Source organism: Palaemon carinicauda, chromosome 42 (assembly GCF_036898095.1).
Source record: "Palaemon carinicauda isolate YSFRI2023 chromosome 42, ASM3689809v2, whole genome shotgun sequence".
Classification (NCBI taxonomy): domain Eukaryota; kingdom Metazoa; phylum Arthropoda; class Malacostraca; order Decapoda; family Palaemonidae; genus Palaemon; species Palaemon carinicauda.
Window position 1 is genome coordinate 52,246,271 of NC_090766.1, and position 26,068 is coordinate 52,272,338.

General features: G+C 45.4%; 1 protein-coding gene across 2 annotated transcripts in view; it reads left to right on the top strand.

Moving 5' to 3' along the window:
- Parp1 (Poly-(ADP-ribose) polymerase) overlaps window positions 1-26,068 on the top strand; it is a 94,984-nt gene that overhangs the window by 43,171 nt on the left and 25,745 nt on the right. For both annotated transcript variants that reach the window (XM_068365430.1, XM_068365431.1), the window contains 6 exons: window positions 2,114-2,259; window positions 2,513-2,561; window positions 3,727-3,833; window positions 4,719-4,822; window positions 5,743-5,938; window positions 9,874-9,999. In XM_068365430.1, the coding sequence (XP_068221531.1) occupies window positions 2,114-2,259; window positions 2,513-2,561; window positions 3,727-3,833; window positions 4,719-4,822; window positions 5,743-5,938; window positions 9,874-9,999 (728 nt within the window). The remainder of the gene's footprint in view (window positions 1-2,113; window positions 2,260-2,512; window positions 2,562-3,726; window positions 3,834-4,718; window positions 4,823-5,742; window positions 5,939-9,873; window positions 10,000-26,068) is intronic.

A 26,068-nucleotide genomic window follows, 5' to 3' on the forward strand; every position in this document is an offset into this window, starting at 1 on the left:
TTGTTGTATAATTTGTTGATTGCACTTTAGTATGAGTTTATATTGTTGAAATATTTTCTATTTTATATTTGATTGTTTTCAGAATTATTTATGCTTTGAGATAGCTCGGGTTAATAATTTGTATTTAATACGCTACTGCTGTGGAATCCTCTGTTATATTTGATGCATTATAATTGTTGATTACTGGTGAAGCCTTTATTTTAGAAAGTACTTGTGTATAGTTAGTTGTGAAAGGAGTATGCTTACAAAAAGTTGAAATACTTGTGGTTGCACAGATATAACATTTTATCAAGTGCACATACTAGGTTGCATAGGACAAGACAATAAGTGATGTGTATTGGAGGTGGTGACAAAAACCTGTCATGTTGATACTCCATAACCAACTAAGTCTCAATCTCCTACCCATTCAAGAAGAATCCCATATTTGTGTGAAGGTACTCTTGGAATTTGTTCCAGAGCTTAGATAAGATCTTAATTCAACAAATCCTGGCATTTCCACTTCTAACGGTATTTTTCGTCTTTGATAAATTTGAAAAACTATGGTATTGGAGTTTGCAGTATATTAAATGCTTGAAGTAGGAGAAGCTTAAAATTCTTGATCGAAGAGGGGTTGATATTAGCTTGTCTTTATATATGTAAAGTCTCAAGTAGATTGGAATGGCATTTTGAGTGATCTTTTGCATTTTAATTGGTCCCAAATGTATAAAGGGGTCTGAACCTGTTGTTCTCTTCAATGATAACCTGGTCTACATAATTGATAGACTTATTCTTTCTCATGGGTAAAATCCTTGGTTTAACGATGATTGTAGATATGTTTATTTGGAGAAATGGAGACATCTTTTCTGGAAATGTAATTGATCTGTTTTCACTTAAAATAACTATACTGTACTCAGCTATGATCTGTTGCTCAGTGAGTTTGTTTTAACTGAAAAGGAATACAATTTTGGCATAGAAGAAACCCTGGACCATAAATTGTGGGTTACCCTTAAGTCTGCGCTCTTTGGTTTACGCTTAACAGTTCCTCGCTCACTGACCATAAGAAAATGCAACCCATTTAGTTAACGTGTTTGAGAGTAAGCAACTCGGTCATTTCGTTCCTGTGAAACTTATACTTCTGCTTGACCTTGATGTAGTTTTTTTTTGCAAGTTATCAAGAGTTTTTTTTTTTTTTTGGGGGGGGGGGGGCATCGTTACCCCATGAGGTAAACGTGTTCATGGTACATCTAGCCAATTTCTATAACTCCCATATCTAAAGTTTTTATTATCCTATGGCAATACATTTAGATAGATGTGTTGAAGGTAATTATCTGTTTTGTATTTTTCAGTCTGGCTTTTGCAATGCTTTGGAGCCTGTTATACTGTACATAAATCCTGTGGTTGTAGTTTGGAAGTTTGTAGGACTGGCCTTGATTTCAGTTCTGCCTTTGACCCTATTAACCTTGATGCCCTTGTTTTAAAAAGTAACGGATGGGAGTTGGTGGGTCTTTCTTAACATCATTATCAAATTTTGTAGTAATGGATTCCAAAGAATAATTGTTGGGCACTCTAGTCCTAGTGACTCTATGAATTTAATAACTGGTGTTCTACAGGGTAGTGTTCTCTACCCATTAATTTTCATTTATTTTTGTTATTGTTACTAGCTAAGCTACAAACCTAGCTGGAAAAGCAGGATGTTATAAGCCCAAGGGCTCCAACAAGGAAAATAACCCAGTGTTCATGACTGATTTTGTCCATATTTGTTCCTAAATAGTTTAGTAAACAACCCATCTGTAGATCTGAAGTGACACTGATATTTTGTACAGTAAATAGTGATTTTGGGGATCTGAGAATTGGTAATGCTACTTTTAGCTTTAATCAAATGCAATAGGAGATCACGCTCAATTATAACTCGGTGGATATAAAGCTTTGGTTGGTGCTCCTCTCCTTATGGTAATAAGAATATATTGGACTTTAATTTTCTTGAGGTTTATGAGAAATAAAGATATTAACGACTGAAAGATCCCTTAGATATCCTAGGTACAAGGTTTTCCTGTGGTAAGGTTTAATTTGATTTATTTCTTTAGAGTTTTATAAATATTTCAGTAGCTAAAAATTTTTGTCATGTGTTCCACAGATTTAGTTGCTGGTATGAATAAGAAAATTGCCAGTGCCAAGGATCTCAATATTCAGTGTGTTTCCGAAGATTTTCTTGACGAGGTGGATAAGGGAGGTGCATTGTTAATGATTCAAAAGAAAAATATTTCACCATGGGGAGGTGATGTAAGTATCTCAAGTTAAGTTTTTATTTTTGCAATTGAGGGACTCAGTTCTTTTTCTGTTTGGCATAATGTTCTTGGCTTATGCCTGATGATTAAAATTTTGACCAATATTTTGTAGACATTGTAAATTACCCTTGTTTTTAGAAATCTTTAATTATCTCCCATAAACCTGAATTATTATTAAAATCCTATTGGTTGTTTTTATATTAGTTGTTCAAATACCTAAGCATTGAAAAACATTTATTTTTTCACAGCCACAGGACAGAGTCCATAGAGTTAAGTCATCAAAATCATCTAAAGCAGGTAAGATCAAATTAAGGATATTTTTGTTAATTTGTTTCTTTGATGTTATAAGGTCAAGGGCTCCAACAAGGAAAATAACCCAGTATTCGTGACTGATTTTGTCCATATTTTTTCCTAAATAGTTTAGTAAACAACCCATCAAGAAGAAATGTATCCATTATAAAAAGGGAGTAGTCCTTCATTCTCTCTAGATTAGAATTAACTACAGAACTAGAGTAAGAGTCTAAGGCTCATCTGAGAGAAGCAATCATATTGGATAGCTTGAATGAAGTGACATCTGTAGATTCAGTTTGGAATTAGTTCAGCAGATTTGTTTTGTTAGGTTGTGTCCTTTCTTTGCTAAAAGTGTAAAGGCTATTTTTTTTATATTCGTAGGGTAATGTTCTTGGGTAAGGAGAGATAAGTTAGTATTCCTCAACAGAGCTCACCTTGTCTTCCACATAGAATTAGCCAGTCTTGTAATCTCACTTCAGTATAAAAGAATGTGAAGCTCTAACCACTTAGAAATATTAAAAAGCCTATTCTTCCCCTTACCATATTCAACAGCTAGAATTATGGATTGTGGGGTATCAGTGGAACATGATCATTATTGAACACAATTGTGTTGCATGTTTTGTAAGGAGTAACCTTACAGTGTACATGGTTTGGCAAGATGCCAGCAACATAGGATGCTCCTCTTAGCAACTTTTCAGCGTATGCTTTATTGCTTTTAGCTCTGTATTTTTTTCTTTCATACCTAACTATTATAATTTTACATCGCTCCCTTGTCAATGTTCTAATGAAAACAAATCTTTCAGGCGAGTCTCCTGAAATTCTAAGAAGTAGTGTTAGGTTCTTTTTGCACTTTTTGGAGAACTCATGATGCTACTCCATTAGGTAAATATGGCTGTGGCAGCTCTTAAGCTTAACAATCATTTCCCATTTTTTGAATGTTTGATAAACATCTTGATGTTTTCATGAATGTAATCATTTGTCCCCTAGTTAGCAGTTTGACGTTTGCAAGAGCCATTGTGTCTGATGTTTTTTTCTTTTAATTTTTAGTCATAGGGAATTCAGACATGCTGGTTGGTGAATTGCATTTTATTTCTTGTGTTTTTGTAAGTAATGTGTTTATTTTATGTTCTTATTTGGTTTTTGATAACTATGAAATATTTTTCTTTTACAGAATCGAGATATACCAAGAATGTTCCTGAAAAGCAGAAAATTAAACTCAAAGGTGGTGCAGCAGTGGATCCAGACTCGGGGTTGGAGAACAAAGCTCATGTTTATCAGGTATGTAGACAACTAAGTAATCAGGTGTTATAATAATATATGTAAGCAATTTATCTATCATTCTAACTACCAAGGCACTTCCCCGAACTCTAGGGGTAGCCGATATAAGAAAAAAAAGAACGAAAGACTTTTCTTATCTTTGTGTTCCTCCCAGACTGACGAGGGATTCAGCCAAGTTTGGTTGGTACTGCTGAGGTGGTACAGTCCACCTGTCCCCGTTATCCAATACAAGTGAAGCTTTATATGCTGAATCCCCTACTGCTATCTCACCGGGCACCAAGGCAGCCTGAGGAAGCAGCAGGGACTATCAGAACTGTATCACAATCGCCCGCCATTCATTCTTATTTCTAGCAATATCTTTCACCTCTCAAATCTATCCTCCTATCACCTAAAGCTTTCTTCTCGCTTATAGGAAATAATCCTTTAGTTGTGCAAGAGAATGAAGCTTTCCAACATTCATTGATGAGTTAACTGACCAGTATGTATGAGAACATACAACAGAAGATGTGACCAGAAGAGTTGGTAATTTGCATGAAAAATACAGTAAGTATTTACAGTACGGTATAAAGGAAAGAAGGTTTCAGTACAGTATGAAAATTAAAGAATAAGTGCTCATAACAGCTCCTAAGTTCCTCCTATGCTATGCTTTATTTGTAAAGTACAGTACTGTGATTATCCTGCATTAAGGATTTATCCAGTTGTACATTGTAATTTGTTCAAAGCTGTAGTGAAATGTTAATTTAAGGTTTATTTGGAAATTTAGTATCTGTAATCATCACTAGTTTATTCTCATTAAAGGTTATTTTTTTTCTTTAAATTTAATACTTAATGAAGAATTGATATTAGTTCTATGCCTCCATTCTAAGATAATATTACCGCTTTCAGAGAGGAAGTAAGATTTACAACTGTGTCCTTGGTATGGTGAATATTACAAAAGGAACAAATTCTTACTACAAGTTGCAAGTACTTGAAAGTGACAAGAAAAACAAGTAAGTACGCCAACCTCTTCCTTTTTCCATTGTTGAAGTTTTGTCTTAAAAGAAACTTTTTAATGTGTGGATTCAAGTGGTATGGTAAGACACCTTAGAATGGTCCTTGGTAAAAATCATTGTTTACCTCTTCCTAAACAGTTCAAGGGATTTTACTCATATTTTGTAAAGGTAGAACATAATGTGTAGATAGATAGTCTATTAAGTGTATCTTTCAACCTTTATCTGACCACTACTGGATGAGGCGATGTCATTCAGACTTTGATCTGTAGGGTGGTTAATGCTGTTAGTGCACCTCACACTGTGCAATGTTGGTTTGTTCCAACACGGTTACTTACCTAGAACTACCTTCTTAGGAGTTACTGGTTAACTCTACCTAACCGACCAGCTTTTTGTGTAGTTTTATCTCCCTCTTCCCGTTTTCTACGCTGGTATTTCTTAGGGTGTTTGCAGCATCTCTTTGGCCTTTAACTTTTACTTCATAGTACAGCTGTGGGGGTTCCTCCCCACTCTAGTTGCATATTTGTGCTAAATGGTCTCCCAGACCTCAATGCCATGTCATATAGCCCAAATTCATAAATCCTTCCATTCAGACGGTATAAAAGGACTTGTGTGAACTGAGGTTATCCGTTAGTGTTGTACATAGCTTAACATCACTATGCTGCCTATTCCATTGAGATAATTTCATTTGAACTTTCTTATCTGTCACACCTCGCTTTACCTTGTTCTTGCAAGTCGTACGCAGCTGAAGGCGATTGTTTGCGAAATGGGTTATGCAGTATAGCTAACATTGAACTTATAACTCAGTTCTGTTTACTCATTTTGTGTTTTCATTAGACAACTTAGTTACTATGTGATAAGAAAGAACAAATTTATATAATCGTCTCTTTCTCTTTTTCACACTTTATTTCTATTTCCAGATGGTGGGTTTTCCGTTCATGGGGTCGCATTGGAACTACCATCGGCAACGATAAACTAGAGGACAAAGAAGACCTAAATGATGCAATATCAGCATTTGAAGCTCTCTATGAGGAAAAAACGGGTAATCGATTTTCAGCCAAGGAATTCAAGAAAGTACCTGGGTGTTGGTACCCCTTAGATATTGATTATGGTCAGGTTAGTTTTAATTTTTTTTAATATAAAAGTTTTTTTAATGGAAAATGCTATGGTTTGTATTAAGGAAGCTATATCATTTCCAGTGTACTCAACTTCTTAAGCTTATCAGTTGGTATACAATTATAATCTTTTAAAAGATGAATTTTCTATCATCTGGTTGTTTGTCTAACCAGATTATTTTCAGGATTCCGGAAATAGTGTCAATTACATGAGCATAAGGTTGTCCAGATAATTTCTAATTTGGTCAGAAAATACTGGCTTATTTATATTTAGTTCATGGCAAATACTAGAAGTCATCTCATGTAAAACTATAGATGGGATGAAATGTCAATATAGTCTCATGAGAGACTTGTCAGTGTCCTTTATCATTGATAAATATAAATAGAATTGAATAACCACTTAAATGAGCCCAGCAGTTGGTTCTTATTTTCATACCATTAGCAAATAGCCAATAGTAATACTGGTAGAGATCAAACAGCATGGTTTATTTTTGTGTTAAAAGTTGTGAGCATCAGATCCAGATGTTAAGGCTAATAGTAATAGATTATCTAAGTTCCTAAAACAAGATAATTTATCTATAGAATGATTGAGAGATGACAAGATAATGGCATTTTATATTAGATTATCAATCCTTTGTATTTACTGCCACACCATGTTAGAAAAATTAGTGTCGGTGGACTAATATTTCAAGGATGCTAATGAATTGATTGAACAAAGGTAAACAAGGTGAATACCCAAGTATAAAAAGACTTTAACAAGAGAACCGTTATTATCCACATAGCATTTATGTTGTACGTGAATGGAAGGGTGAATTCATCTGAAAAGTCTTTGGGGAAATCCAGATTTAACCACTATACTCACTGACCAGTCAATCAACTAAGACGCGAGTATTCTAGAAAGGATTGAAATTATTGAAATAATTGGAAGTTCTGTGTTGGATGACGACATCCTGCTACATTGTACTGTATTCATAAAAAGGTTTCGCTAGTGTGAGTAAGATTCTCTGGCAAAGAAAATTAGATTTTCACCTGAAAGGTAGTTTTAACTTTATACAAGCATGAAAGAATCGGTTCATAAATGCGTTTACTAGTAATTAGGATGTTTTTTTAGTGATTGGTGATAATGGTTCCAAGAATTACAAGTCCTTCTTCACAGGTGTACTCTAACAGAATAAAAGAGGGGAATAGAAATTATAGGTTTATCCGGTAATAAAGGCACCGAAAATTGGAAGTTAAAGAAATTAATCAAAACTAAAGCTTAAGAAAGTAAGTCGTGTAATTAACTAGTATAGTTAGTTTGGTCTTTGTCGATAAGTTTTTTAAAATATATTTTTTCATATTTGTGTTATTGCAGTTAGTTGTCCTTTATAGTGAATGGAAGAGAAAAAGTTAATTATTTAAAGCCTAATTAAAGCTTTGCATTGATACAATTCATGCATTCCACTTATATGTGAGTTTGCAGGTAATTCAGATTAAATTGAAAGCTAAAACATGCAACTAGGTTGGTATCACTGTTCAATTTCATTGGATTATTATTGGTCATTAAAAGGTCTAAGTTATAATGCAAAATTTTATCATCTGAAAAGAATATAGTAAGAAGTAAGTCACGTTTCATGCTGTCTTCAGTTGTCCTGAATTTTTATTGCATTTTGTTCCTACACAAATACAAGCTATCATTCTTTGATAGGAATAGAAATAGGCTTTGTTATTTGTGACTTACATCAACAAGCAAGGTGTACATTTTCACAGACCCTTTGCGAGTTGGCAAAGCATGTACACAGCGGGGCAGATTAGGACAAAAATGTTCAAAGTCAATCGCCAGGGAATGGTCCCTACCACTGTGCTTGCTAGAAGGGCTTCTTGCTCTTTGTGAATCACTAATGACAGACTTTCACCTCTCATTTGCAGGAAATTTTCCAGTTTCAGAACTGTTGGCAGCATTTGGTGAGATCTCCAAACACACTGGGACATTCTAGAGTGCATTAGCTTTTCTGTGCTTTTGCCTGTTTTGCCAATTATTCCACAGATTGTTGACAAAATTGGTCCTCAGGATGATCCTATTGCCAAGTGCCACACGCCCAATAGTATCCAGATATGCGGATGCTCGGCTTCGAGATACCGAGAGAAGATCCATCCTTTGCGATTGGCATCGTAAAAGGGGTTCTCTGGTCAGAGCTTGCTCTGCAGTGGATTGTGGTTTTTCTCATCTATCTTCATTGAGGGAAGCTCCTCATTCTCTGTGATGGAAGGCTGTCACTCCGCCTTTTACTAGTTCTCAGATTGAAGATCTTAGGCCTGTCCTCTTCAGGGGAATAGCCTAGGCTCAGGAGGAGGTTCCAACAGTATTCCCCCTCCTGGGAATTCAGCCTTCAGTTAAGATGTCAGAATTTCTCAGGTCTCAATTGGACCCTCAATGAGTCGTTAAAACCACCAAGACTATCAGCTCATTAGTCTTAACCTTATTGTAGCAACTAGTTATACCTCATGACATTTTGTATGTCACAAGTCTTTTTCTAAATATAAAAGAAAAAAAAAAAAGTCTCCTTCACCTTTGGCCTAGAGTTCGTCCCCAAGACCCTGATTCTAACTGTTCACAACTCCAGATTTGAGGCCTTCTCCATCTCTTCTTTATAAGAAGTAACCAGCAGAGATCAGTTTGACTTTCTACTCTGTCCTGTGGAGAGACAAGGACACTACCTAGAGAGCTTACTGGTCCATGTGGAAGCACCAAGGACACACTCAGATACAGAAGGGTCAACATATCCAAGAATACTGTATTATTACTAGCTAAGTTACAACCCTAGTTGGAAAAGCAAGATTCTATAAGCCCAAGGGCTCCAACAGGGAAAAATATCCCATTCAGGAAATGGATAAACTAAATGAGAAGTAATAAACAATTAGAATAAAAATATTTTTAGGACAGTAACAGCATTATAACAGATTTCATATTTAAACTATAAAAAGACTTATGTCAGCCTTTTCGACCAAAAAACATTTGCTGTAAGTTTGAACTTTTGAAGTTCTATTTTTGTGCACACTCAGACAAGCCGGTCCAATATAAAGACGGAAAGGACTATCTCTAATCAGAGTTCATGTAAAGATATTAAATCTACCCAGATGTTCAGGAACCTGTCAATGGTGCTAGTTTTCAAGGCAGGTGTTGAATGAAAGACAACCTTTACTGCCTACTGAAGTACTGTATACATACAAATTCCTGTTCCTGGATAATTTCAGAGGACTAGAGGCATCTCGTTCAGGGTATCGGCCACAACATAAGTCTAGAAAAGCAATAAAAAGGACTGGCCTTTCTCCTTTTCCTCCCTTAGGGGATCAGCAGACATTCTGTTATGTGTTGAACATGATGCTAGATGTAGGTAAGCATCCTCTCATATGTGGGGGAGGATGGGGGAAATGTATGCAGCCCATATCTCATAATGACTGCACATCCAGGCAACATCCATATATATATAAGTTCTTAAATGACTACCTACCAGTCTTCTTGTAGTGTCTTAGCCTAACACTTGTGACATCCTTGTGTTCAGGTCATGAGGAAGGTGGAGTTACCACAGGACTAAAGTGTCTTTACATTTCTTTGGTTAGTAATTCAGCCAGTTTGGTTTTAGGGATTTCCTCCCTCCTTAAGAGAAATCTTATTAAAGGATGATTGATTGTATTTATATTGGAACAAATTACAAATTTTAAAATTTCTTATGAGTTACACTGCCCACCACAACCATTTCTACAAGCCCTAGGTTAAGGTCAAAGTGAGGGTTGCTCTACATGCAGTTAGCTGGGATTTACCCTCTACCTACCATCAATAACAACCACCTCAACAAAAGTTTATTATCTGTTTTCAGTTTCTTCAAATTCTTGTGGCTATTAAAGGACTTGTTAAATAACTTTAAGAAATTTGTAATATTTTCTTTCTTTTTTCAGGATGATGAGGCTGTTAAAAAACCACTTACAGCAGGGTCAAAGAGCAAACTAGCAAAAGCAATTCAAGATTTGGTTGCCCTGATATTTGATGTGGACACCATGAAGAGTGCTCTGGTAGAATACGAGGTAAGAAAAATTATTGGGTTGAAAAGACGTTTTAGTAAACTACAGTATATTTAATTTTATTTTCTAATTTGAAGTTTCCTTAGTTATTCTCATAGTTCAATGTTACCCAAGGGAAATTTTCAAAGTCCATAATTACTGAACTTATTTTATATTGATTAATAGTAATAAATACAAGAGGTCCCTTAAAAAAGAACCAGATATGTTTCAGCTGAGGGTTCTCAAGGTTATTAATCCAATATAGTTAGCTTTGACATCTAGCTCATAACCCCCCAACCTTCCATTATTTTCAGTCCGCTGATCTCGCTACCACTAGTGAGCTAGACTACGTGTGCATCAAGAATTGATTTTTATTATATTTTATTTTGCTCTTCAAAAAATTATTTCTAGGAACTGGTTATGTCGACGCTAACCCTAAGAAATTGAAAAGTTATCCTTTTGCTCTCCTGCCAATATATTAGAGCACTGAGACTAGACTAATGTCATCTACAGACCATAACATGCTGCACATGTCAAATCATCATTTTCAGTTTGTTCCGTACCTGAAAGACAAACCACGTTATTTACATAGGGTAATTACTAAGGCGTAGCTGAATGACGAGCCATAAGAATTTTAACGAGGGTTTACTACCCCACCGCTAGTTACCGGGGGTTGGGGTGGGGGGGAGGTTTGCTAACACACACACACACACACTAGTGAGTGCTTCACTTTGCTTTTGGCTCGGGTGGCGATCAGACGTGTCTGCTCTCACCCTCTCTTGACTGCCATTAATCTGTTTTGCTTTCTCCTTTCTACAGTGTGTATGAAGTTGGCCTCTATTATTTTAATATGCGTACGTGTCCTGGATTACCTGACCGGCCTTGTGGGACCTTTATGTCGGCCATCGACACTGATCCCCACACCTTATGTCTTCATTGTAGGGGCCAGCGGTGTGATAGCGGTAACGTATGTATTGAATGTAGGGAGTGGTCTACCTCCCAATGGGAGAGGTTTGCCCGGCGCCGGAAGAAGGAGTCTAAAAGGGATATTTCTCCTTCAGAGGTTTCTTTGAAGAGAGAAAATTCCAAGGCTTCTTCTTCCGTAGCCCTTTCCTCCTCCGAAGCTCCCACTTGATCGGTCTCTTACGAGAGGCCGGCGAGTGGTAGCGTAGACCGTATTGCTGTTGACCGATCCCGGGGTGCGGGAGAGGTAGTTGCCTCCCATAACGAGGCAGCTGCCCCTCCTCCCCCGGAGGAGGATATTGATTTTCATTTGCCTGTTGATAACAATGATTTATTACAGCTTTGGGCTTCCTTGGGGCTTCAGGGTTCGCCCTCCAGGGAAGCCCTGTTTGACATGATCAAACTAGGTGCTGCCGTTAAACAATCGCCGACGACAGCAGGGATAGATCCTCTGTCTGTCATTGACGTTGTTGTAACGGAGGCATCGAGTGTTTCTGCTCAAACTCCTGTGCCTGTTGTTGCTGAGGTAGCTGAAGGCTTAAGTTCCCCCTCCAAACATCCTTCGAGGGAGGATGTAAGTCCTACGGTCTCTCCTGCCGGTGATTCTCCCCCTCGGGGGAGTTCACTTACAGAGACTCCTCTGTGGAGGCCTTATGAAGGTCAGCTTGCTGATCCAACGGACCCTCGTGGGCGTATAAGGCGGAAGGCTCGTCCTCCCCTTCGCCGTAGAGGCCTTCCTTCCCCTCATAAGGGAGTTAGGAGGCCCCTCTTTGGCTCGTCATCCCCGCAGTCCTCTGCGGAGGAGACAACTCAACGCTCACCGTTCCTGCCAGCTACCACCTTAGACCTCTCCGGAGATCGTTTGCAATCCCCTTCGGAGGAAGGTCGTCCTTCGGGACCCTGTGACCAGTCCCCCTCCAGACCTGCTGACCTGCCGTCACCTTACAAGGATGCTGCTGCGCTTTATGCGCCGACAAAACCTGTTATTGCGCAGGCACCGGTTCCTTCGGGGTATAAGGGACTTGAGCGCAAAACTGCGCCTCAAACCCTTAAGCGCCAGGTTATACCTGCGCGCCCTACTGCTGCTGTTCCAGACTTAGTGCGCACTTGTTCTTGTTTCATGCCAGGGTTCCCCTGCGCACCCACAACCTTCTGCACGCCCGCGCCCACCAGCAGTTCCTGATTTAGCGCGCCAGCGCCCACTTGCGCTCACGCGCTCGCCTGCGCACAAGCGCCCACCAGTTCCTGTCTCGTCACGCGCAGTCCAAGAGGCACCTAGGTTAGCGCACGGGCGCTCACAGGTGCCCCTAGACCCTCAGTACTCTTCTATTATGAAGAGTGATGCGCGCCCATCACGCGCAGTTCCTGACACAGCGCATACGCGCTCTCCAATGCGTTAGCGCGCTTCCACATCTCAGCGCGCAGTCCAGGAGGTGCCTAAGTTAGCGCACGGGCACCCACAGGTACCCTTGGACTCTCCATCCAGACTGCGCGCAATGTTCCAGTTGCGCGCGAGGTTCCAGCTGCGCACAAGGTTCCAGTTGTGCGATGCGCACCCAACTCAACAGCGCACACCTGTGCGCTCGATTCCTGTTGCCCGCCCTGCGTGCCCATCGCAGCAGCGCACACCTGTGCGCCCACGATCTCCTGCGCGCCAAGCAATTTCACGATCGCCTAAGGTACCGGCATAGACTACGCAGCGTTCACCTGCGCGCTAGCGCGCAAACTCACCCTCGCGCTATCATGAGGCTATGCAATTGCGCCCTTGCCCTGTCTTCCCAGACACGCCCCCGACAGTACCACATCAGGTTACTGCGCGCCCTCGCATCCAGTCTTCAACCCCGCCTCTCGAACCAGCTCCTGCGCGCCACACGCCCTCACCATCTCCTGCGCGCCCACGCGCCGCGCCATCAACCTCGCACACACGCGAAATTCCTGCTGCGCGCGACCCAGAATAGGGCTCATCGCGCGATCGGCGCCTCGATCGCCAACGCGATCACACGCGAGTTTCAACGGGGCTTCAGGCGGACAGGTCATCGTCTCGTTCCCCTCCCCGCAAGCGCAGAACAGCGCGCTCGCCGGATGAGGCGAGGTTTCCGGACAGGTCTAAGGACTCTTCTCTTTTATTTCAGCTTCTCATCAGGCGAACTCTCGTTTGTCAACTCCTCCAAGGGATCGAACGATCCCCTTCCCTGGTTTGGTACCATAGTCAGAGCTCTTATGCAGGCTATGAAGCCTGTTCTCTCTGACTTAGGTCACAAATCAGTGGCAGCTTCCTCCCCCCTGAAGAGGAAGAGAGGTGACTTCTCCAAGGGCTATCCTGTCTCCTCGCAAATCCTTGCGCAAGGCTCCTTCCCTCCCCCTCAGACTTTCTCTCTCTCCCCTGCGGATGAGTATTACCCATCCTCAGGAGAGTCGGAAGAGCCGGTTCATTCCCCCATCGCACTAATGGGGGAAACTCCGCCTCTTCCTGAGAAGTCTTTTCGTACAAAAGGTGGGGAAAGTCTTGCATCCATCGTTACTAGAGTCCTGTATCCCTCCCTGGAGGGAACCGAAGAACTCGAAGACTGTCCCTAAGTCTTCGACAAGGATTAGACAGGAACCAGCTAGACTTTCGGAGAACGTCCGCGAGTCCCCCCAGGAAGAGCCACTGGGGACGGGAGACTTTGCTGCCAGTCCTTCAGGAGGAGAGCACCAAGAGTCAGAACATGCGTTCTGGTAAGTTCTGACCCTCATGAGGAACCTTAACAGGATTCCAGACCCAGAGATTCCTCCTCGTGAGGGAAAGGATACGGTCCTGGACCGAATCTACGGCACCCAGAAACCCTCTAGGGCCAGTGCAGCTTTGCCCTGGTCTCAGGGGATGAAGAGTGTCAGAGACAAGGTCGAGGGCCAGCTCTCTGAGCTTGTCTCCTCCAATAGATCCAGCGCTGGTAACAAGCTCCTCCCTCCTCCTCGAATCCATCAGAGGAGGTATTTTGAGATCTTAGAGGAGACTTGTTTGGGTCTTCCAGTTCACCACTCCGTGGAAGAACTCACTGGGGGAGTCCCTCTACTGTCAAGTGCCCTATTCTGCTACTGAGATCCTAAGCCAGGAGAAGGTGGCGAAGTGTGCTGTGCTGGGAACTTCGTGGCTTGACATCTGGCTGGGGTCTTTGGGCATCCTGGTACGATCTGAGGATTTGTCCAAAGAAAGTACCAGGAAGGCACTGGAGACATTCTTGCTCTCAGGCACACGTACCATTGAGTTTCTGGCCCACCAAGTCTCGAGCTTGTGGGCCAACACGATTCTCAAACGACGGGACGCAGTGGCTGAGAGATTTCACCAGAAGGTCCCCAGTTCCGACGTTAGCAGGCTCAGACACTCTTCCGATCTCGGTAAGAGTCTGTTTGAGCCTAAGGACGTGGAGCTAGCCGCTGAGAGGTGGAGGAAGTCCAACCAGGACTCCCTCATCCACAAGGCCCTAACATCGAAACCTTACAAACCTCTAACAGCCCAACAGCCCCGTCCAGCTAAGGACACAGAGACAACAGCAGCAAAGCCAAAGGTGTCTAAGCCCTTTCCTGCCAAGGGCAGAAGGGGCAAGAAGTCCTCCAGGGGAGGTATAAATCCTAGAGGAAACGGCCGAGGCCGTAAACGCTAGGATTGGCAGCAACTCGGGGCAGATACCTGGACGATTTCCGTCATCGGTCAGGGTTATCTTGTCCCGTTCATTTCTTCTCTACCTCCCCTGACAGCGAATCCAGTGTCATTGAGCTCCCTTACCATGGGATCGGTAAAAGGGCAGGCCCTCCGGGCAGAAGTCCAGACCATGTTGAAGAAGGACGCTCTCCAAGAGGTAGTGGACTGGTCCCCAGGCTTCTACAGTCGACTTTTTCTTGTAAAGAAGGCGTCTGGAGGCTGGAGACCAGTCATCGACCTCTCAATACCGAACGGGTTTGTCAAACAGACTCCGTTCAGCATGGAGACGGCAGACACGGTCATGCTTGCAGTGAGACCACAAGATTTCATGTGTACACTGGACCTGAAGGACGCGTACTTCCAAATCCCAGTCCATCCGTCTCCAAGGAAGTACTTAAGATTTTGCCCAGACGACAAGATCTACCAGTTCAAGGTGCTGTGCTTCGGTCTCTCCACAGCTCCTCAGGTGTTCACCAGTGTTTTCACCCTGATATCATCATGGGCTCACAGGATCGGTATCCGTCTCCTCCGTTATCTGGACGACTGGCTGATCCTAGCAGACTCGAAGGCAACCCTTCTTCGCCACCGAGACAAGCTTTTCGAACTTTGCCAAGATCTAGGGATCATGGTAAATCTCGAGAAGTCCTCTCTGCAGCCCTCTCAGAGACTGGTATATCTAGGCATGGTCATAGATACCAATCGCTACAAAGCCTTCCCATCAGACGACAGGATAGCAAGGCTGAGGAAGGTCGCAAGATCTTTCCTCACACGAGAAGAACTTCCAGTCCAAGCGTGGTTACGTCTCCTCGGCCATCTCTCCTCCCTGGCCCGTCTGGTTCCCAACAGTCGCCTCAGAATGAGATCTCTGCAGTGGCGACTCAAGTCCCTGTGGAATCAAGGACACGATTCCCCGGAGAGACTGATCCCTATGGGTCAGGCGGAACAGACAGACCTCCAGTGGTGGGTGGCAGACGAGAACCTACGAAAGGGAGTGGATCTTCTCGTCCTCCCCCCGGACTTGATGTTGTTTTCGGACGTATCAAAGAAAGGGTGGGGGCCCCACGTTCTGAACCACAGGACCTCAGGCCTGTGGTCGGAATCAGAAAAGTACCTTCACAGAAACCTGCTAGAAATGAAGGCCGTGTTCCTGGCACTTCAGAAGTTCCATCAAGTCCTGGCGGGTCACTCTGTGGTGGTGATGAGCGACAACACCACAGTGGTGGCTTATATCAACAAGCAGGGAGGTACCTTTTCAGAACAGCTATCCCATCTTGCAGTAGAGATACTAAGATGGTCCGATGTCCACTCGATCACACTAGCGGCTCGCTTCATTCCAGGCAAAAGGAATGTGCTCGCCGACAGCCTGAGCAGAGCGACGCTGATAGTGAGTACCGAGTGGTCTTTGGATCCTCAAGTAGCCAACAAAGTCCTGACTTTGTGGGGTTCCCCGACTGTGGATCTGTTCGCTACAGTGTTGAACTTCAAGCTCCCGCTGTACTGCTCCCCAGTCCCGGACCCCAAGGCTCTCTGGCAAGATGCCTTCCAACAGCGGTGGGACAACATCGATGTGTACGCCTTTCCCCCGTTCTGTCTGATGAGGAGGGTACTCAACAAGACCAGAATATCGGTCAATCTATCAATGACCCTGATAGCTCCGCTATGGCATCACGCAGAATGGTTCCCGGACCTTCTGCAACTCCTTACGGAGCTTCCGAGAGAACTCCCTCCACGCCACGAGCTACTCAAACAACCACACTCCAACATCTTCCACAAAGCTGTAGTTTCGCTTCGACTTCACGCCTGGAGACTATCCAGCATCTCCTCACGGAGAGAGGATTTTCGCAACAAGTTGCGAACAGGATGTCTGGACACCTGCACCAGTCATCCGCAGGGGTCTACCAGGCGGAGTGGCGAGTTTTCTGTGGTTGGTGTCGTGGGAAGGGTATCTCTCCACTCGATGCCACTATTCCAGTAATAGCGGAGTTCCTCGTGTATTTGTGGGAGGAAATGCGCCTTTCAGTCTCGGCAGTGAAAGGCTATCGCTCAGCCTCAAGTCTTGCCTTCAGGCTCAAAGGAGTGGACATTTCTTCCTCGCTGGAACTTTCTCTTGTACGAAGTTATGAACTTACCTGCCCTCAGTCGGAAGTGAGACCTCCTCCATGGAACGTGGTTCGAGTTCTCAGGTCTCTGAAGAGACCTCCCTATGAACCATTACGCCAGGCTTCAGATCACCACTTTACTTGGAAGACGGTGTTCCTGCTAGCTTTGGCTTCGGCCAAGCGAGTCAGCGAATTACATGGTCTCTCATTCATCCCCGAGTTTGTTGCCAAGACTCAGAACCTGGGAGTGCCGGACCCCCAGTTCGGCTCTTTCCAGGTTTCGAGTCTCCTTTCTGTAACAGATGACTCAGACCATCTCCTACTTTGCCCAGTAATGAGTCTGAGGTTGTATCTTAAAAGAACAGTTGCAGTTCGTTCCCAGGTGCAAGCCTTGTTTGTGAGCAATGGGAAAACGAAGAGAAGGGTCACCATGAATACCATCTCAGCCTGGATTTGCAAGGTAATACACCTGGCCTTGAATCCTGACCCTTCTCCGTCACGTCGCCCTAGAGTGCATGATGTCAGGGGCATAGCTACTGGGGTGTGGAAGAGTCAGACCACCTTCACAGCCCACTACCTGCAAGACGTGACACACAGGAGGCTCGATACATTTTCTATCGGCCCTGTGGTGGCTGCAGAACAGCTGGTCTAACCTCAGGCTCCTTAATGGACAAGTAGCAGAAGGTTGAGGGCACTGTTACCCAGTTTTAGTCTGCGTGAATGAAAAGATATGTCTGGCCCTTATTCTTTTCTTCATCCTCTCCTCCCTTGGAGAAAGCAGCATCCTCCATGCTTCCCTTTGTTCCTAGTATCAAGTGTAATACTGTCATGTCCCTATACCCTGACGAGGTGGTATTGGGAGAGTCCTAGCCTAGAATTCCATCTGATGAACTCCAGGTCAACTTCCTAGGACGAGTCACTTCTCCACCTTTACACACAGCTTACGTAGGCCGCAGCAGTTTCACAGCATGCTAGCGAGGCGCAGGGACTCCTTATTTTCTGAGTACATAAACACTCGAATATTGAGTCCCTGGGCAAACCCAAAGCCAGTATGGCAGGGACTTACCGCCCTTCCTAAGGGTTGAGTCTCCCTATGTAAATAGCGTGGTTTGTATTTCTGTTACGGAACAAATGACAAATTCGTAGATAATTTGTATTGTTCCTAACTATACAAACCTTAGCTATTTACACATATTTGCCCGCCAGCTCTGTCCCCCGGGATAAGTCCTACCTCTAAGCAAAGTGGAGCACTCACTAGTGTGTGTGAAGGGGGGAGGGGTAGCAAGCTACCCCCCCCCCCCCCCCCGCTAACTAGCGGTGGGGTAGTAAACCCTTGTTAGAATTCTTATGGCTCGTCATTCAGCTATGCCGAAGTAATTACCCTATGAAAATAGCTAAGGTTTGTATAGTTAGGAAAAATACAAATTATCTACGAAGTTGTCATATTTAAGTCGACTTGGTTATGGGCAGATATGCACTCCAGATTTTCTGACTTTTACTTATTTATATTGATTTAAAGTATATTTCATGGTTACTGGTCAGATTAAAGTTAAATGTGTAAAAGAAAACTTATTTTAGTTCAAGGAGAAAGGGGGATGATGACAATGCCACTCCAGCCTTGACTTCTGCTTGTCTAGTTTTGATAATTATGTGATTTAAAAGTTTTTTTTCTAATGTCAGCTCTTTGTGGAAGCCTAGACTTGTCAATGAATCGTTGTTTAAAGTATTATTTCAGCCCTAATGTGCCATTTCTAAATCTAGCCTAACTCTTCTGGTTGTAGCAAGAGATTCTAGTGCACTATTCAGTAAGGGTGATCATGAGATTATTGTAACTTTTTGCCTGATTTCATGGGTAAAAATTAATTTATCAATGGAAGTTTACCACAATTTTTTTCATATATCTTCTTTAAAAAAGAACTGATAATTAGTTCAGGGTATAGTTTTCCTTGACTGATAAAATCCTTTCAATAGTATTTGGATGAATATATGGGTATTAGAAGTAATGTGCCTTACTTGTTTTGTGGTGTTATGATTACAATGTGACCTCTAAGAATGCAATGTCCTTCAATATTACTGTTTGGTCATGAAAGCTAAAAAAAAAATATTGGTTTCAAATCTAATAAAAGATTTGAAAATTTGGTTTCATGGTATAGGAAGTACAGCTGCATCTCAAATATTTCCTAAAATCTTTCTTTGGAAAGGTTTAGAGGCAGCTCAATGGCTACTTTCCTTTTGGTAAGGGCAAAAGATACTTTTGCTATGTTAAACAGTTCTTCTAACAGAAGCACACTCCAAAATCAAACCGTTGTTCTCTAGTCTTTGGTAGTGCCATAGCCTCTATACCATGTTCTTCTTGCTTGAGGGTACACTTGGGCACACTATTCTATCTAATTTCTCTTCCTCTTGTTTTGTTAAAGTTTTTATAGTTTATATAGGAAGTGTTTATTTTAATTTTGTTACAGTTCTTAAAATATTTTTCCTTGTTTCCTTCCCTCACTGGGCTATTTTCCATGTTGGGGCCCCTAGGCTTATAGCTTCCTGCTTTTGCAATTAGGGGTGTAACTTACCTGATGACAATGGGTACCAAATCTGTATATTCTAAATGTTACCATAAAAGAGTCCTGATTTAACTGTCTCGATTATTGGGTTTTGGGGTCTAAAGTGGCTGGTGAGAATGTAGTCTGATAACGTAAATTTATTTTGATAACGTAAATTTATTTTTGTTCCGTAACCGAAATACAAACCACGCTATTTACAAAGGGTATTACTTTTAGCGTAGCTGAAATGGCGAGCCATTAGAATTTAACGAGGGTGTATTACCCCCGCGCTAGTTAGCGGGGGGGTAGGGGAGTGGTAGCTAGCTACCCCTCCTCCCCCTCACACACAGGTTTTGGCTCGGACGGTGACAGACGTCTGTCTTGGTCCTCGCTTGGCAGCCATTGTCTGTTTTGTCTTTACTTAATCGCTTACTTTTCATTTACTCAATATATATGTAAACATGTTTTCATGTTTGTATATATATATATGAGTATAGAAATAAGTAAGTTTCCTTTTCAGATGTGTGTGTGTAGTGTACGATATCTACGTGGAGGCCTCGGCAGTTAGGCCACCACGGCGTATTTTTATGGGTGGCGATCGAGTTTGACTTACGTCTTTCTCTCTCTCTCTCTCTCTCTTGAGGTCGTTCACCCTTTTACTACGTGTTACTACGCCCTTGTAGCCTAGCTTCCTTTCCGTGTGGGGGGTTGCTACGCCGTACGTTTGTCTCAATTAGTTATGAATCTAATTGTAGTTGTTTTTTGTTTTTCAGCTTGTAGAACGATTCCTTTCGGGGTTTTCGTTCTTTCTTTAGTGTTCATTCATTTTTAAATTACATAATTACATAGTTACATAATTATAATTGTTATATTTCTGTTTTGGTTACAGCTCTCCTTCCGCGAGTGTAAGTGGTTGTGAGGGCACGTGCCTGTTGTGTAATTCTTGTTCCTTTCCCTCGGGATTCCTCTTTGGAGCCTTCCCGGGGGAATGAATGTGTACTAATATTATTTGTTTTATTTTTTTACAGTTACCGATCTAGTTCGTTTCTGTAATATAGCAACGGTGTGAGCTGTCTGGTTGAGTCCTGCGGATTCGGCTGTTGCTGCCTCCCCCCTTGTATTTTCGTCAGGGGCGTGTCTCCTTCTACTGGTAGTACTCCCGTGACGACGGACAGCTCTCCAGTTCATTTTAGAACACTCAGGAGGCTTGCCTCCTTGGGCGGATAACTTTCCTTCCGAGGGAAGTTTTCCTGTCCAGGCTTGAGTTTTTCTCCTTTTGGGGGGTTCTTCTCTTGCCTTTTTTTCGTGCGACTATGCTCTTGGTGCTGAGCGGTCGCACCTGCAGTTTCGCTCAAGGGGCTGGGCAACTGCAGGAGCTCCTCTTCGGAGGATTGCTCCTTTTAGGTCACTGGCTGACCAGTCTCTTCCACGAAGTGTTTCTCTTTCGTTCGCGAGAGAGTACACTCATAGAGACTCCTCTTTGGAGGTTTCTTCTGTTGCTGTTGGCCTCCCTCGCCGTGAGGCCCACCATCCGCCTCGTCGTAAGGGCCTCTCATCTCCCTATAAGGGTGCTTGAGGCGCCATTTTGGATCTCCGTTTGCAGCCTACAACTCCTTTTTTCTCGATCTTCCGCCTTGGTGCAGATGGACAGCAGTCTGATCTCGTCTTCCGACGGGCAACGGTCTTCCCGACGGACAACGGTCTTCTCGACGGACAGCGGTCTTCCGACGGACATCAGTCTCCCGGCGGACAACGATCCCTTCGGGGCAAAGGGTTGCCCCCACGGGGGTTCTTCCCTTGCGTGTCAGGGTTTCCCTGCGTGTCCTTCTGCTCATCAGCGCTCTCCTGTTCGTCAGCGCTTTCAAAATGATCTTCTCTGCGGTTCCTGTTGGTTCCTGTTACGCGCCCTGTGCGCCTACGTTCGCCCTCGCGATCTAAAATTTCGGTTCAGGTCGGGGTCAAGGACTCTTCTTCTTTGCGCAGGCTTCAACGCGTAGCCTTCTGCTCGTCAGCGATCATCAGCTCGCCAGCGATCATCAGCTCGTCAGCGATCATCAGCCCGCCAGCGATCATCAGCTCGCCAGCGATCATCAGCCCGCCAGCGATCATCAGCTCGCCAGTGATCTCCGGATCACCCACGTTCTCCAACACTTCTGAAGGAACATGGTTCGCCAGCTACTAGCTCACCTGCGCATGCTGATCGCCATCGCGCGACCCTCAACTGCGGATGCTGATCGCCATCGCGCGACCCTCAACTGCGGATGCTGATGGCCATCGCGCGACCCTCAACTGCGGATGCTGATCGCCATCGCGCGACCCTCACCTGCGGATGCTGATCGCCATCGCGCGACCCTCGACTGCGGATGCTGATCGCCATCGCACGACCCTCAACTGCGGATGCTGATCGCCATCGCACGACCCTGCGCATGCTGATCACCATCGCGCGACCCTCAACTGCGTATGCTGTTCGCCATCACGCGATCGCCCACCTGCAGATGCTGTTCGCCATCGCGCGACCGCCAACCTGCGTATGCTGTTCGCCATCGCGCGACCCTGGCAGGCTGATCAACATCACGCGACCCTGCGCATACTGATCACCATCGCGCGACCCGGCGCATGCTGATCACTGCTCGCGATCGCTCACCTTCGCATACTGCTCGCCAACGCACGATCGCTCACCTGCGCATACTGCTCGACCATCGCGTCGGCATAACACAACGCGCCATCGCCAACCTGCGCGTTAGCGCTCATCAGCTCACCACCGATCGCTTGTTGATCCATATCGCCAGCGGTCCTCCTCGCCCACGCGGCAGCGCGTTTCCTCGCCATCGCGCTAACGCTTGCGTTCGCTGCCTTGGACTCGCTCTCATCCACCTGCCCACCCTCACGACCGCTCGCCCGTGCAACCGCGCGACCGCTCGCCCGTGCAACCGCGCGACCGCTCGCCCGTGCAACCGCGCGACCGCTCGCCCGTGCAACCGCGCGACCGCTCGCCCGTGCAACCGCGCGCCCACCCGCCCACGTGCCTGCACGTCTACGCTCATGCTCTCCAATGTTCGCCCACTCGCGAGCCAACGGTTTTTTCCATCGCGCAGACGGATGGTGTTCCGTCGCGCGAACCTACAGTGTTTCTTCGCACAAATGTTGGCTTATATCTTGCAGTATCCATTGCTCGTCTATGGGTTATCGCTCGCCGACCACCAGGAATTCCCGTCGCGCGAGCTCCAGGGCAATTGCGACCACAATTCCCAACGGGGTTTTCGCAGCATGACCAGCCTGGCGAGTTCTTCTGGAGCGTATTTCCAGAACACTGCCTCACCCCGTAAACACAGAGCATGGCACTTGCAAGAATAGGAGAAACTTAAGGGAGATCTGAGCAACACTCCTCTATTCCTGAACCTGGGTTAGCCCTTCCCCTTCATTCCCTGGAAGGATTTTTGGCGGGGGGCTTTCCGTTCGAGATTTCTCCATCGGACAAGGGGTGACTGCTTACCTCTTCCTCTGGGAGCTTACCAGGTTCTTTCCCTCCTCAGTTACGGCCCGAGGTTTGGTTCAAGGAAGCTACAGGAAGATCAAGGGTACTTTCCTCCTCTCGAGCTCAGGCACCATGGCCTTTCGTCGTTAAGTATTTAACTTGCGGACAAGCTCGATGTTGTACCATCTGGACGCGCTGCCTGAGGGCTTCCTTCGGGTGTCTCATCTGTGGAGGTCGACGACCTCAGACACCCTTCCATCCTTGAGAAGAGTTTGTTTGTGCCCAAGGACAGAGACTTAGACAGCTGCTGTGCGGAGTAAATCGACTTCTGGTTTCACTCCTCCAAGGCGCTTTCTTCCAGACTCTGCAGGACTCCAGCGCCCTTTTCTTTCAACCACGTCGGCCTAAGTTATCGGCTACGACAACTGGGACAAGGTGTCCAATTGCAGTTTCCTCCTGTCAGGAACAGATGGCACGGGAGACTCCCCCGGGTGGGGCATAGTCCTAAAAGGAGTTCATGAACTCTAGGATTGCAGGTTTTTCGCTGGGAGGATGCTTAAGGTTACTCATCCGAATGACAGCTTCCCGATGCCCATTCCCGCACAATCTCTGTGAGTAGCCAAGGATATCGCGCCTGCCGTCTCTGTCAGCGAATTCAGTGTCTCTGAACCTCTATGCCATAGCGTCAGCAGAGTTGCCCGGTTGGGCAGAATGATCCATACCTTAGGCGAAGGTCTTCCTTAGGATCATCGACGGCTTCACCCCCGGCCCCCTCAGTCGATCCTTTCTTGTAAGGAAGGATCTGAGAGGGGATGTCCATAGTCGACCTCTCAGCCCTGATCAAGTTTGTCGAACAAACTTCGGCCAGCGTAGACCAGCAGAATCGATCAGACTGGTAACGAGGCGACAGGACTCCTTAAACCCTGGATCGGAAGGACGGGTACTTTCAGTTTCCATTCCATCCATCTTCCAGGGTGCTCGTCGACTTCAGCCTAGACTGCAAGTATTCCTGCTTATGATGCAGTGTGGCTATCCCGCCGTGGCATAGCAGGTTTGTTTCCCTAGAGAACTCTCCCTGCCTTCCTCTTGGCCGCTCAGGTGCAGGCTTCCGCCTCCTCTGCTGTTTGGAGGGCTAGTCAACTCCGGTAGGCTCGGGTTTCGACCTTCTTCAGCGCCGGGACAAGCTTCCGGATGCTTACCATGACTGTGGGCTCATGGTATTTTGCTTGGAGCCTTCTCTTCCTCTGCCTCAACATCTGGAGTATCTGGCCATGATATTGAGTCAACCGCCTTACCACATTGGAAACCCCGCTTCTCGTCCGTCCAGCGAGGTTAAGCAACGTCGGTACTTGGATGGGTGACCACCTGGGGACGCCAGATTCTGTTACCACATCCTCCGAGCCTTCCTTTCGGTTGACTGTGGCAAGACTGAGGAGAGTCGCAGTACCTGTTCTCAGTCAAGCAGAGCTTTCAGCCCTACCTTGGAACGTTTCCTAGTTCTTCTTTCCTCATTGACCCGTCTACAGTCCGAACGGTCGCCTCAGGAAAAGTTCCATGTGGGGCGATCCAAGTTCCGGTAGCTTCAGGCAATGTTTAACCGGACTCCCTGGCCCTATGGGACCAGCGGAACTATTAGACCTGCAATGGGTGTTGACCTATGGAGCCTCTTGATGGTAGTGGATATTCTCGTCCTTTCCCCACATTCTTGATGCGGTTCTCGGACTCGTCAAAGGAAAGGGGGGGGGGCATGTTCCGGTCCAGGCCTATGGTCAAGACCTGAAGGATACCTCTCCATCATTCAGGCAAGCTTAGGGGCCTTAGTCTGGCCCCTCTTCAGATCCTACAGCTCCTGCCGAGTCGCCCCGTTGCGCGTCGACTTCATTCTAACCAGCAGGGGACGCATTTTCACACCTTCACATCTTGCAGTAGAGATACCGGGATGATTGAGATTCTCTCAATACCACCATCGGCTCTCTCATTCCAGGCAGGGGAATGTTTCTCTCAGACTATCCGAGCAGAGCCTCATAGAGAGTGTACCTAGGGGTCTTTGACCTTGGGTAACCAGCAAGTGCTGGTCTGGGGGACCTGATCGCGACAGCTTGGAACCTCAAGCTTCCGCTAGTCTTCCCCCCAGTCTCAGACCCCGAGACTCTGGCAAGATGTATTCCGGTGATGGTGGGACAACTTCGACGCCTGCGTCTTCCCTCCTTTTTGTCTGCGGACAATGGGTCTTAACAAGACCAGGTTGTCTGTCAACCTTTCAATGGGAGAGCTCCACTGGGACTATGCGCAGAACGGTTTCTGGACCCTCTGCTTCCCCTGACGGAACTCCCGGGAGAGCTTCTCCCACAGCACAGACTACTCAAGCAACCACACTGCGACATCTCTCCCGAACCGGGGCGTCGCTTCGGCTTCATGCCTGGAGACACTACGCTTCCTCCTCTAGAAGAGACAACCCGCTACAGTCGCGATACGGAGGTCGCGTCATCTGCGATAGTCATCCACAGGGGTCTCCCAGGCAAAGTGAAGAGTCTAAGGTGGTTGGTGCCGTGGGAGATATACCTCTTCCCTTGAGGCCTCTTCTCCAGCAATAACGGTCTTATTGCCTTTCGGCGGGAGGAAACTCCTTTCCGCTCTCGGCAATGAAGCCTGTCGCTCAGCCTTTCCCTGACCTTCAGGCTTAAAGGAATAACTTTTTCCTGCCCGCTGGATCTATCCTCGCTCATGCGAAGCTACGATCGTCCCTGCCCTAGTCGGAGGAAGACCTCCAACTTGGAGCATGGCTCGGACTTTTAGTCCTTTAAGAGATCTTCTCAAGACCCTTTTACGACAGGCCTCGGATTGTATTCCGCCTTGGGTCTTCTGTTCACTCTGGCCACGGCCAGTGTGTAAGCAATCTTCTTGGTCTCTTACTACTCCCCCCTTTCTAAGGAAGAGGGGAAGGCAACATTCAGGCTCGCTCCTGAGTTGTTGGCTAGACTCAGAATCTGAGGGTCCCGGCCCTTCGGTCCGATTCATTCAAGATTTCGAGTCTCCATTCTGTATCTGATGTCCCAAGACCTTCTCTTTCTTGCCAGTAAGGAATCGAAAGGTTAGCGCTGGGAACAGCTGCAGTTTGTCCTCAGTTGCAGCCGATTTGGGAACACAAGGAGGACATGGGGGGAGAGTCACCAGTATACCTCTTCAGCCCAGACTCAAGGACATTCATCTCGACCTGTCTTCAGACCCTCCCCTGTCATGTCGCCCTACAGCACGATGTTGGATACATCGCAACGTCCCTCGCCTTCGAGTAATACTACTCTGTGACGCAGGTGCTACAAGCTGGAGTCTGGAAGCG